The sequence below is a fragment of the Hippocampus bargibanti genome, linkage group LG12 (genome assembly GCF_051943395.1).
Source record: "Hippocampus bargibanti isolate YZ-2025 linkage group LG12, ASM5194339v1, whole genome shotgun sequence".
Taxonomy (NCBI): Eukaryota; Metazoa; Chordata; class Actinopteri; order Syngnathiformes; family Syngnathidae; genus Hippocampus; species Hippocampus bargibanti.
This window is the reverse complement of record NC_142745.1, coordinates 17,695,001-17,709,159: the sequence shown is the minus strand read 5'-3', so window position 1 is coordinate 17,709,159 and position 14,159 is coordinate 17,695,001. Positions and strand designations below refer to the sequence as shown.

General features: G+C 39.6%; 1 protein-coding gene across 1 annotated transcript in view; it reads left to right on the top strand.

The window, feature by feature from the left end:
• The window catches only part of LOC148890766 (contactin-4-like), a 103,432-nt gene that overhangs the window by 27,852 nt on the left and 61,421 nt on the right, over positions 1 to 14,159 (top strand). Inside the window, 4 exon segments of the mRNA XM_089010274.1 lie at positions 175 to 350; positions 4,250 to 4,345; positions 11,689 to 11,892; positions 12,587 to 12,689. Of these exon segments, the coding sequence (XP_088866400.1) occupies positions 175 to 350; positions 4,250 to 4,345; positions 11,689 to 11,892; positions 12,587 to 12,689 (579 nt within the window).

The following is a 14,159-nucleotide window of genomic DNA, read 5'->3' as shown; positions in this document are numbered from 1 at the left end:
CAATGACGTATGCTTTGAATTATGGTCAATCATATCCTCTGATGATCCTCACTAAAATGATATTTGTAAAGGCTTCTCATGGTTTAGACAAACTGAATTTGATGAATATATGCGTTGAACTAGAATTTTTTTGTATTTTTTGTTATTATTTTTGTTTGCATTTTCTTTTTTTAGATGGAAACTTAACGGCACAGAACTCAATCCCAAATCTGGATCTCACTTCAGTCTATCTGGAGGCAACCTCAGAATCAGCCATCTGAACAAAGACCAAGATGCCGGGACTTATCAGTGCCTCGCCTCCAACGCTTTCGGGACCATCGTCAGCCGAGAGGCCAGTCTAAAATTTGCATGTGAGTCTCATACGCTGATTTCCGGGTATCTAATCGACACAAAACTTGCTGATGAGCTGTTCGTTTGAATCTGACGAGTTGGAGAGGTGAAACGTATCAAAGAGCCTGGATGGGGAACCTTGAGGGCAGCACTTTGACTGTAATTTTGCACACATTCAACAACATTTAGTAAATTAATAACAAACTAAATAAATAACTGTCTTCATTTCCTTTTAGCTTTTCCCTTCAAGTAGTCGCCACAGCAAATGAGTGTCCTCCATCTTCAGATGTTTTATTCGAATGTTTGTTTTGGCCAAGCTTTTACGTCGCAAGCCCTTCCTGACACAACCCTCTGTATTTATCCGGGCTTGGGACCGGCACAAGAAGACAGACACTGTCTTATGCCCCCCTGTGGTTACAGAACAAGCAACTCTATGAACTTAATAAAGATGAAGATGCTCAGTAAAAGGCTCCCAAACACAAAATGGTCATCGGCACAGTAACATCAAAAAAGCAAAACTATACTCACCATTTGGATTGGATTGGATTGGATTGGATATGCCTTTATTAGTCTCACAGTGGAGAAATTTACATTTCACATTTCACATTTGATGACAATGGTGTGATCTTACCGTGATAACTACATAAATAACTAAATAAATAAATAGATAACTAGATAAATAGATAGAGATATATACATAAATAAATAGGCAGCAAAATAAATAAATAAAGACATACATAGATAAATAAATAAGAAGAAATAAATACACACATAAATAAATAAACACATAAATAAATACATACATACATACATACATACATACATACATACATACATACATACATACATACATACATACATACATACATACATACATTATAATCACAATAAAAAAGGCTTCTTAAAAATAATGTGCCTGTTGGAAATTTACTGACCCATCTGCCAATCTGACAACATGCTTTCCAAAGTATGAATCCGCAACTTTCCATTTGTATAGTTAGCGGCGTAGCACTTAACATAATCAGCCACTGCGATCAATTGACATACTAATCAAGGGCAGCAAGTATCGAGCGGGGAGCGGCCATCAGTTATCCGAGCCTCAGGAGGTAGACAGCCACAACCCTTGTGAGTAGCATCATCCATCAAAAGTTGGTGGCACAAAGAAGAAGAGGGCAAAGTATTTGGAAACTGGCCAGTTTCAAGGAATCACCTTGGAGCCTGTGTGCCGCACGTGGAACAATATCATTGTCTTTTGTCGAAAAAGGGAATGTTTTACACACACATAGGGCACAATTGACTCTTACACCGTCAACGGCAGAGCAATTTCACACAGTCTCGTCATGATGGTTGCTTCACCCTCCGGGGTGCAGATTGTGTTTCGCCCGTCAATATTTGTTTTATGGTAAGCACTCCCCCCCCCAAAAAAAAACAAAACATCACGGCTTGAATAAAACCTCTCCTTGGTGATGTGAAAATCGCTTTTGACTTCACACCATGAAGGCCTTTTGCAACAATTAGTCACCAGCAACAAGATTAAGACGGCTCTGATGTCTAATTAAAAAGGGGATGCCTCAAATCCTGACCCAAAGGATTATTTTAGAAGGCAGGGCAATGTGCTTCCAAAAGCACTTTGCTCTCCTGGTTACGCAAACTCATCTGGATTGGATGGGAATTCGCATATTACCCTCCAAAATCATAACATTATTTATTTTAAGAAAACTGACACTTCATCATTTGTTTATTCATTTATTTATTCATTTATTTATTTGATTATGTGTTTATTTGTTTATTTATTTGTTTGTTTGTGTATCCATTTCTTTCTTTCTTTCTTTCTTTCTTTCTTTCTTTCTTTCTTTCTTTCTTTCTTTCTTTCTTTCTTTCTTTCTTTCTTTCTTTCTTTCTTTCTTTCTTTCTTTCTTTGTCCTGCTATCTATTTATTGTTTGTTTGTTTGTCATTTCGTTTAATATGTATTTATGTATTCATTTGTTTGTTTATTTTTTCATGGAAGTAATTTTTCAATGATTATCATACTGGAAAAAATATAAATGAATTTATGTAGTTGAAGAGCTCTGCAATTGGTCATCCGTTTATAAATGCATATTTTCTCTTTTTGTACTGATATTTTGCTCTTTGAACAAGGCAAAATGTACCTTATTATTCCGTGCAGTTTTCACGAGCTTACTCTCAGACAAAAATATTCGTTAGCCGCAGTCTTATGCTCAGCTCGCCGGTAACTTTGTCATATTTTTTAATAAGATCCATGCTTTGAGCCTCTGGGAGTAACCGGCAAAGAAAGAGTAGTTCCTCAAAATTAAAAACATGCTCCTTAAATGAAGTTCGAGTCATATTTCCAGCCGAGTATCGTCTCCAGGGAGGAATTCTTTAGCCTTTTTTATTTCGTCTTTCCGCTCTTTACTATAAAGGATGGCATGACACGGCCGTGTATTAGTGTCTGCCCTTTAAATGATCCGCCTGAATGTTCTGCTTTCAGTCATGCACCGCAGTTAATTAAAGTAAACCAAGGAAAAATAATGAAGACACATGACACCGGGCCATACGTGTCTAGCGTGCCTCCGACTACGGGGTTGAAGGCTGCTAAGGTCAAAGCCCGACAATTGATGCAACTGTCACGCGCCCGTTGTGGAAGCCAGCCATCACAATCAACGGCGCCTGCATTGACTCACTGGCGTTGGCTCCCAAACATGGCTGCCGCAATATCGGGCGGGGGTTATTGTCGACAAACGGCCGAATCTGAGAATCTCATCTGGGCGGACCGTCATTCGCTTGTTATTGCCATAATCTTTTTTTTTTTGCTTGTCCGATCATTGGAAAATACAAAGTGAATTTAGCGACTTATCGTGGGAGGAATATTAAGTAGAGGGCCTGTCAACTTGTCATGTCATTTATTAGCAGCAGACGTAGACACTTGCTTCAACAGGCTAATACGGATTGAGTGGCACATTGCGGGGAGAGCTAGAGGGCAAGATTCTCTCTCTCTCTTTTTCAGTCTTTACATTCATATTTCAAAGTCCCGATTTCAGGTCACATTTTTTTTTATTTGTCGATTTTGCTAACAACACGTCGTTGTTGGAGGGCATTTTTTCGAAATGGTTTCAATGAACTATATATACATACAGAGAGAGTGCTACATAGAGACAGGTGGCGCATCTATGTCTAAAATGTGATCATCAACCTCATCTGGATCATTATTTGTCAGGTCAGGTGTGGTTTGCGGTAACTGATGCTAATGGTTTCCGATGAGACATCACTTTTACTTGTTGCAAGGCCATTAATCATTGTGAAGCATTTTCTTCATGGAAAGTCACCGGATTACAAATGTGTTTTTTGTTTTAAAGGTGTTGTTACTTTCGGCAAAACATTGTTCCTTCTGCCGGTAAATATTCACAGAGGTTATTTAGGATGCTGGGTACTCGTGGATTATGCTCTCGTTAGCTTTAAATTGAAATGCAAATTGTGAATGTACACAGTGTGTTTCATAAGTCCAAGCGCTTTAATGTTGTCCCTAAAAATGCCCCAAATACTTTCTATCCCAATTCGACATGATTGTTGTTGTCCACTCTGTTTTAGGAGGCTTTTATCTAACCTTCTATCAGGCCTTTAGATGAAAGCAAGTGGTGCAGATATTCCAAAAGTGTGCGCTTTGTTTGCCGTTGAACATGATGTCTCACAAATTGTGCACCACTTTAAGCTTTTCTTTGAGTGAGACATGTGTCATCTGGACATGAAGAGGGAAATGGTGATCAAAAACATCTCACGAACTTATATCGAGGAGAAAAAAAATAGATAGCACTTAAATCAGCGGTTGCACACAAGCCACACTTCATTGAACCGCTCTTTTTGTTTATTGAATGTCTTGTTGCTTTTCTTTCCAAAAAAATAGTTTTGTGTCATTTTCAGACCTGGAAAACTTCAAAACACACAGAAGAAGTTCTGTTTCAGTCCGAGATGGCCAAGGAGTGGTTCTGTTATGCGGCCCTCCACCACACTCTGGAGGTAAAATTTTAAATTCAACCGCGTTGTGTTATCTTTTTCTACATACATACATACATACATACATACATACATACATACATACATACATGCATGCATGCATGCATGCATGCATGCATACATACATACATACATACATAGATACATAGCTATGTACGTACGCACGCACACAGACAGACGTGTGTATACATACGTACGTATGTATGTATACATACGTATACACATGTATACATTTGTATGTGTGTTTATGTTAACACACATACATACATACATACATACATACATACATACATACATACATACATACATACATACATACATACATACATACATACATACATACATGGGAGTTGTTAATGGACTGTATAAATCTATATGTATTGTATTGTATTATATTGTATTCTTAGTCGTTGTAGTAGTTGTAATCGTAGTAGTAGCAGTGGTAGTAGTGGTAGTCGTAGTAGTAGTATTCATCCAGCCTGGCTAAATATTATCCACAGATTTATAGTCTTGGTAGACGCGTTATTTATTTATTTATGTATTTATTTATTTATTTATTTATTCATGCATTCATGTATTTATTTATTTATGAATTCACATATTTATTTATTTATTTATTTATTTTTAGGGGTGTAAAGGCATCAGCAAATCGCAATACTCAAAGCATATATCCGGTCCGCCAACCAACGCCCACCGTTACCCCCATTTTCAAAGCCCTCGTTGCATTTTCCTCACAGCCCATGAATGAGTGGCACATTCAAGGAAAACCTCTGCACATCCCTATTCAGCACCATATGTTTTCAGACCTTCCCCGTCATGGTGGCAAGCCCAAGGCTCTCGTGGCTTTCCACCTGCCAGAAGGGAAGTCTCAGAGGACACATTATGCATGGCAGGCAGCCGTCTTAGCCTCTGGATGGAGCACGTGCCCATCCATGCGGTAAGACATCTTCAGACAGAAGAAAGAGATGGAATTCAAATGGATTCCCAACTCAGTGCGGGAAGTCGCATCTGCTTCGCGGCCTTATTCGCCATCTTGCGTGAATGGCATACCCAAGTCCTCATTTCGTCTCGTTCATTCATTTGAGTCAAGTGGCTCTTCATATGAATGAAAGCAAGACTTTGTTCTACATCGTGACCTTTTTGAGCCCCTCAACTAGGGGTGCCCTTGTCGCATCGACAGCCCCCGACCGATCCAGCCTCCAACATGTTCTCCAAATATTTATATAATATATATGTATCTATTTACATTACATAAATAGATAAAATATTTAAACATTTAAGGCACACCATTTTATAAGGCACTACAGGATTACCCAAGACAGGGGTAAAATGGAGTCAGTGGTTGCTGACAGTATTTGCTGACAGTAGTTGTAGTTGTGTACCTGTTGTGGCCCAGGATGACTTCAAATACAGGGTCAGGATCATTTTTGGAAGAAGATCAAGGCTTTTGGGTGTGCCTTATACACCGGAAAATACGGTATTCATACATGAAGTCGACCAAAATGAAAACAATTTCATTGCAGTGTTTACCATCCTCAACTAATCAGCGCTAGAACATTGGTTTTATTTTACTGATGACAAAACAATAATCTGATTATAAATGGTCAATTATTCCACTTTTTTTTGCTATCCAAAAAAGTCATTGAGCAAGAAATTCCACTCATCATTACACAATATCTCCCGTTGTCCTCTCCTCCTGCAAAAAATGACACATTTTTTTGCCATCCGCTTCAATCCCATTAGGTCATATTCCCATGCCTGTCCGGATGTAAAAATATCCCATCACTGTCATCTCCCCAACCCCCGCAAGCTTTTGGAGGCTTTTCCAGTTTTGACATCATACAACGCAGTACATAGTGACAGGCAGCCGGCAACAGGACAGCGCCATGAAATGGGAGATGCGAAATTTCCAGGGGAGTGACACTCTGTTGATTAGCGTTCCTAATGATGTATGAAAAGGTCACAGAGGAGTCTGAGTGGATGGCGTACGCATTTCCCCCCGAGAGACATGTGATTGACAGCCCTCCTAAATCTCCTTTAAAGCCTATTTTAAGTTTACACTCGACTGTGACGCTCTTTTTTTTGCATGTGGGGTATGACAGGCGAACTGATGGGGTTGAAAACATACAAAGTGCTTCTTCTCTGCTTGTGAATGGAAGAGCGGGGAGGAGTTGAGGGTGTGGGGGTGTGCCCTGTTTTACTGGGGCGATGACACCGTACACACGTGTGGATCCAACTTGCCGTGCTTCAATCTCATGTGAATTCCTTCGGCTTTCTGTGCCCCGAGAGAAATACATTCTCGAGGGCCTGCGGATGCTTCTTAGAAGAAATGCGCCCGCAGTGCATGTTTGAAAATAGCAGCAGCACCTTGACAGCTTTGAACACATCAAATAGCCATCCCAATGTACCGTGGCTCGAGGTGGCCGTTTTCTCTAGAAGTCAATATCACAAACTTGAGAAATTGTGTTGGCAACATATGGCCCACGTGCCGACCAATTGTGATTTTCATTGACTCTTTATTTCACCAGGTTGGTCGGTTGAACCTCTACATATGTACATTATCCTGTGACTGTAAAGTGACCTTGAGAGTTTTGAAAAGTGCTTATAAATGAAATGTATTATTATTATTAACAGTATCTATTAGCTAGCTAGCTAGCTTTCTGTCTATTTGAATTACTTCCAGGTTGAATGAACGCTGGCGCGTGTGGCTGCCGCTACTCACCCACAGAAAAGCTTATCCTGTGACTGTAAAGTGACGTTGAGAGTTTTGAAAGGCGCTTAGAAATGCGCTTATTATTATTATTATTATTATTATTATTATTATTATTATTATTATACCCACACCCAAAAGCCTTAATTTTCTTGAAAAGATGAACCGGGGCTTTATAGGCTAGTGCGCCTTATATGTTAAGTCATATTGAGCCACAACAGATCTGGCGACTACAATCAGCAGCCACCGACATCTTTCCCCCCTGAAAAAAAAGTTGTGTGCGGTGCATGCTGGGATATATAAAATGTGGTTTCATTTCAATGTTCTTCTTTTCCTTTCGTCTTTTCCCTTCAGTGGTCGCCACAGCGAGTCAGCGTCCTCCATCTAATCTGGTTTTGTGCATCCTCTTCTCTCACACCAGCTACCTTTATGTCCTCTGACAACATCCATAAACCCCCTCTTTGGTCTTCCTCTCGGTCTCCTGCCTGGCAGTTCAAGGCTCAGCATCCTTCACCCGATATAGTCACTCTCTCTCCTCTGGACATGTCCAAACCATCTCAGTCTGGCCTCTCTGACTTTCTCTCTAAAGACTCTAATATGAGTTGTCCTTCTAATATATTCGTTCCTGATCCTATCCAACCTGGTCACTCCCAAAGAAAACCTCAACATATTCATCTCTGCTACCTCCAGCTCTGCTTGGTGTCTTTTCTTCAGTGTCACTATATCCAGTCCAAACATCATGGCTGGTCTCACCACCGTTTTATACACTTTTCCTTTCATCCTTGCTGAAACCCTTCGATCACACATCGCACATCACACCTGACATTTTTCTCCAGCCGCTCCAGCCTGCCTGGACACGCTTCTTCACCTCTTTTCCACACTCTCCATTGCTCTGGACAGTCAATCCCAAGTACTTAAAATCCTCCACCTTCTTCATCTCTTCTCTCTATATCATCACACTGGTACTAGGACGTGATGAAACGTGGTTTCATTTCAATAATGTCTTAAAATGACTGCAAGATGGAATTGTTTCTTGACTTCGCCAATTTTCAGTTTTGGCACAACGGTAAGAAATGGAAAATTGTGCGGGTTCTTTTGGCTTGTTTTTGTATTTTGTGTCTAAAAAAAAAAAAAATTCAGAAAAACGTAAGGCCAAAATATTCCATGAAAATCCCGAAGAAACATAAAAGTTTTAAAAAGGAACATTGCTCATCTTTGAAAATGATATTTATTATTATACTGTGATCAACTCTGATGAAACCCAAGAATATTTTGGCGCTGATAAAAATCAAGAAAATACCACACTGTACTATTCTGCAATTTCTGTTTTTGTGTTTGACATCAAAAAAGGAAACTGATGGCGAAATCTCGCTGTTTTGTTGACATCCCTTTCGCACAGCACCGTCCTTCTATTGGGTGCATAACGTAACCTCAGCCTCTACTGTATCACTTTAGTGGTGTGTCATATATCTGGAAAACTTTTTAAAACATTTCATTCATTGAAGTTATCCCATATAATCCGGTTTTATATATCCAAAAAGGTGGAAAGTACATTCATTGGGGATGCGCGTGATAGTCCAGAAAATATGGTATTTCTTATTTACATTGAAGACATGTAAAAAATACTTTTTGAGTAGTTCTGAATATCTCAGGGAGCCATTTTTGAATTTAGAAGCCCAAACTGGGCACATACCAACGATTGCTATCACCAAAAATTATTTGGGTGTCGATTCGGATCACTCTTGCTTGACCTCGGTGGGGATCTGGACCCTCACCTTCTGAATAGGCATTGATATTTGTGTGGCCGTGATGTGTCACATGAATTGGATTTGAGTTTTCAAAATATCGTACAGGCATATCTGATGTTGTGGCATCTGCCTCATCCAGTGACCGTCTGATTTCCCCTCCGGCTGTCACGGGAGATCAGGCGAGTCTTTGGAGGGCATTAATGGACCGCGAATATTACTTTACGTTGACTCCCGTTGAGGACGTAATGCCTCCGACTTCTGCTCACTTAGGCGTTTATAAACACGATATATTGCCCAACTTTGTAAAGGAGATGTTAGATCGGACAAGTCTAGGAGCAGAAATGACAATCTTGTAATCGCTGACATGCAGAATTTTTTTAACCCTTCTCCAAAGTAAGAGGAGTGTCTCCGACTTATTTTTCTTCCGACTTGTTTTTCCTTTTCGGTTTAACTTCACTCAATCGATCAATGCCACAAAGGTCATGAATGGTCGCTATCGTGTCCGACAACTTAGTCATTCTCTTCTCCTAACCTGGTGGTGGCCGTTGAGAGCATCGATGGCAGTCAAGTGTCTCAAAACGTTTTAGTGCACACTTTTTGTTGAAGACCGTTTCAAGAAGGCTGTTAAGTTGTTAGCACCACCGAGCCTCCCACCTTGATGAAAGTCAGTTCCGGCTAGTTTGGGCTCTGATTGTTCAAGGCCTCTCTCATTCTTGAAGTTGCTCACCGTTATATGAAACATGTTTTATTTGGAGGGATTTTATTTGACCTACGTTAAGGACATCATGCTTCTGACCTCCATTTTTTAATACTCAGACACCTAAGAAGCACTCAAGACTGAAATCACTTTTTATACTGTTCGCCCCCGTGCTAGGCTCATATAATCACCATTACCAAAATGTCTGAAAAGACGAGGCCTGATTTCATTTGTATTGCTTGTTTTTGTATACAGTCAAACCTGGGTTTTCGACTATAATCCGTTCCAGAAAGCTGTTTGAAAAAGATTTTGGTCAAAAACCGAAAGATTTCCCATTATAATCAATGTACTCCATGTCTGCTTTTTCAATCTTGATTGAACAATACTAACATGCCTGCTCACAATGGAACGTTACACGAGGATAATGCGTCGGTCACAATGAGACGCGACACGAGGAAGGCATATGTAGGGAAGCGGGGGAGTCAAGTGCTGCGTTCAGGTGCGCTCGGTTAAGTACCAGAATATCTTTTCGGTTGTAAACCGAGGGAAAACAATCTAAATTTTTGGTTGAAAACCAAATTGTTGTAAACGGATCCATAAAAAAAAAGACATTATTGGTCGAAAACTGAATTGGTCAAGAACCGAGATGTTTGAAAACCGATGTTTGAATGTATGTGGTTTGAGAGATCGGTGGCAGGTGCACTGAATAAGAACAAGTTTGATTCTGTCAATGAAAAAAAAGGAGCTTATGTTTGACGTAGCTTGTTTTTCTCTTGCGGTATCTTGCTGTGCATGTTGTGCCGTGTATTCATTTGGGATCAAGGGCAGGTGCAACCATAATCCGGTACACTGGAGAAGGAAAAAAAAACATGCACAACATGATCTTGCCTTCAAGTTTCTTTCATCCCAATGGACATCTGCTTCATCATCACTCCGTGAGCTTCTGCTCATGCACTGCGACCAAATTTCAAATCCCCATAGGCCTTAATGATGAGGATCAGCTGCTTGATCTTGATTTCCTCTTGTGCAATGGCTGTACCCCTTTTAACGCTTGAGCTTTTGTATCGTGCTGCGTTAAAGACTCAAACAGGAAAGGGATGACGAAGCAGCAAGGTGGGTGAGTTGGACATAGCGGTCAACAACATGGCAACCCAATTAGGGATATGGGGTGTGTGTATGTGTATGATATATATATATATATATATATATATATATATATATATATATATATATATATATATATATATATATATATATATATATATACAGTAAAGTCTCGTTATATCGATATCGGATATATCGATAGTCCCGGTTATATCGATACTATTTCTATGCACGCACGGAGAAAATTACATGCAAACAGGGTCAGATATATCGATAGTCCCGGTTATATCGTATTTTTTTGGACTCCCTTGAATATCGATATAACGAGACTTTACTGTGTATATATATATATATATATATATATATATATATATATATATATATATATATATATATATATATATATATATATATATATATATATATATATCACCCCCATCACCACCTCCCCGAATGTTAAAATCCTACAATTTAAAATCCTACAATCAAGATGAATAAAGTTTTCTTCGACTGGAAGTTAGTTTTTCTGTTGAATGAATAGAATATTTTTTACATCTTTTTAAACCTAACATGCCAAGCTTGTCACCCCTGTGACACCGAAATGGCGCAGGGCCTTCATTAACGTCACATACGCTGGCATGTTTTCATATTCCTTGGCATTTCACCATGCTCGAGAAGCAAAGAAGGGTAGTTGCCAGGGAAACAGCTGTTGGTGAGGAGTGGCTGACATCTGGATTTGGAAGTAAAACTTAGCCTAGTAACAGGGGCAGGTACGGAACCTAGGTGCTCAACCGCTTGCGTGTTTGTTGAGCAGTATGTTTTTGAAAGGGCTGATGGTCAAACGAAAGACACAGAGAAAGAAAGGAATATGAAAACAAAACATTGAGACATCAGTGATTACCAAAGCACATACAGTATAATTTTAACAAGTGCTGGGTCTAAAATTTACCCCACATGAGCCGTCGACAGGTCACCATTGTCCATAATTTGTTGAACGTGGTTCATGTTGTACTTATTATGAGTGATGTTCTCTATCCTGGTCTCGCCACTAAAACAACACCATCTGAAATGATCTTTATTTTTACAGATCTGGAATTTTCTTGGATTTTCAATGAGTACCCAACATTTGTGGAGCAGGACACTCGTCGCTTCATCTCGCAGGAAACAGGGAATCTCTACATCGCTAAAGTCGAGCCCTCTGATGTAGGAAACTACACCTGTGTCATTACCCACCCAGTCACAAAGACCAGAGTCCAGGGTCCACTCACCCCACTTGTGCTTCGTAATGATGGTACGGTACACCTACAAATATCTATCTATCTATCTATCTATCTATCTATCTATCTATCTATCTATCTATCTATCTATCTATCTATCTATCTATCTATCTATCTATCTATCTGTCTGTCTGTCTGTCTGTCTGTCTGTCTGTCTGTCTACAGTCCGTCCGTCCGCCCGCCCGCCCGCATGCTCGTCCGCCTGCCCTCCCGCCCGCCCGTCCGTCTGTCCGTCCGTCTGTCTATCTAACTAGATGTAGAAATATAGATTTTTTTTTCATTCGCTTCACATGCACAGTGGACGGGATGCTTGGAAGACAAATTGGCAGCTCCCATGGGGATTGATAGGAACAAGCTCACAACAACACGAGATGAGCCTCGTGAGAATACAAAAGCTGAAATTGTCCTTGAATTGTCAAAGTTGAACCAGCTCTCTGCTGAGGAATTATATTCCGGTCTCGTCGTTGTCATAATAGTTGATGAAAGAGCTTTTTTTCTGTCCGTAATGTGAGCAAAGCGGGTTGCTGTCGTTCCCATCACCATTGGAGATCGGAGAACAATGCAACTTACAGAAAACCGAGGCAGCATTGGAAAGTGTTTTCAGAAATCATTGAAACGATAACGACTTGACGGTTGTTCTTGTGCTCAAAAAAGAAACAAAAACAAAAACTTGAACCGACACAGTTGACCTTTGCAACTTTCCTGCAGGTGCTATGGGTGAATACGAGCCCAAGATTGAAGTCCAGTTTCCCGACATGGTTCATGTTGCCAAAGGATCGACTGCGAAGTTGGAATGCTTTGCGCTGGGCAAGTAAGGCAACACCTGCATCAGTTTTAACATTCTGTCCCCAACATGCAAATATTTTTTTTTTCTAAAGACTCGCGTTTCTTTGTTTTTCCATGTTAACATTTCGGGCCAAGGTTGAATGCCGTGTAATAGAGCTTTGAAAATAGAGTCGAATGGATGCCGGACTCCGCCGCGGATCATAGCATAAAAGTAAAAACGCCGGACTTTCACCCGACGGGGTCAGAGGAGATTTTCTGAGTTTTTAAATTCCGCGGCGAATGAAATACTTTATAAGCCCTTAAACCTTTTGTGGGGATATCATGCAAGTGTGAGCAAAGATACTTTAATCCCCCCCAAATGCCATCGAAAAGCTAAAGCGGGTGTGTTCTTTAATGCCTTTTTTTCGACAAAATGATGGCAACTGCATCAAAGTCTTGTTTTTCTTTTTTTAAACCGTTTAGAAAATGAAAAAAAAAACAACGAAAGGATGTTTTAAGACACAGTTTTAAACTAGTTTTGAATGTCTTTACCACAGTGGGGCCATGTCTCAACCCGTACATGACACCAAAAGTGTTTGAGACCACTGAACTAGACAAAACAAACAACATATCATTGCTTTTTTGACTTGAGCGTGTTTCACCGAGCTGACGAATTGAAAAGTGGCTCTTTCATAGTTCCATTTTTCCATATGCAACCTTCAAATAAAAAAGACCGGACGGCTCCACTTTCCCACCATGAACAAAAAAATGGATTTTTATTTTATTTCTTTAGTAAATTTGTTAGGTTGTTTCGGCTGTTCATTAGTTAGTTGGTTAATTAGTGAATTATTCAGTTGGTTAGTTAGTTAGTTTGTTGGCCAGTTAGTTACTGAGTGAACTATGCACTAACTTGGTCTATTACCAAGTTAGTTTGTTAGTTACTTAGGTAGTTGATTGGCTAGTTAGTTTGTTATATGGTTAATTGGTCAGTCCATTACTTGGTTAGTTTTATGGTTGGTTATTTGGCTAATTCGTTAGTTTGTTGGCCAGTTATTTATGTATTTAGTTTGTTGGTCAGTTAGTTAGTTAATCGCTTTATTAATTAGTTAGTTTTTATGAGTTAATGTGTTAGTTTGTTATCTGGTTAGTTTTTCAGTGGATTAGTTGGTTAGTTGTGTAGCTGTTGATTTGGCTAGTTGGTTACTTAGTTCGTCAGTTATTTGGTTAGTTATCTTGTTGTTTTGTTGCTTAGTTGCTGTGTTGGTTACCTCGTTAATTAATTTGTTAGTTCATGTCTTAGTTTGTTGGTTCATTTGTCAGTTGGTTAGTTGGCTAGTTAGGTAGTCAGTCAGTTAGTTGGCTAGCTAGCAGGCTAGCTCATGAGTTAGTCAGTTAGTCAGTTAGTTAGTTAGTCAGTCAGTTAGTTAGTTAGTTAGTTAGTTAGTTAGTTAGTTAGTTAGTTAGTTAGTTAGTTAGTTACTTAGGTTTTTCATTTTTGTTTATTGAAACCTCTTTC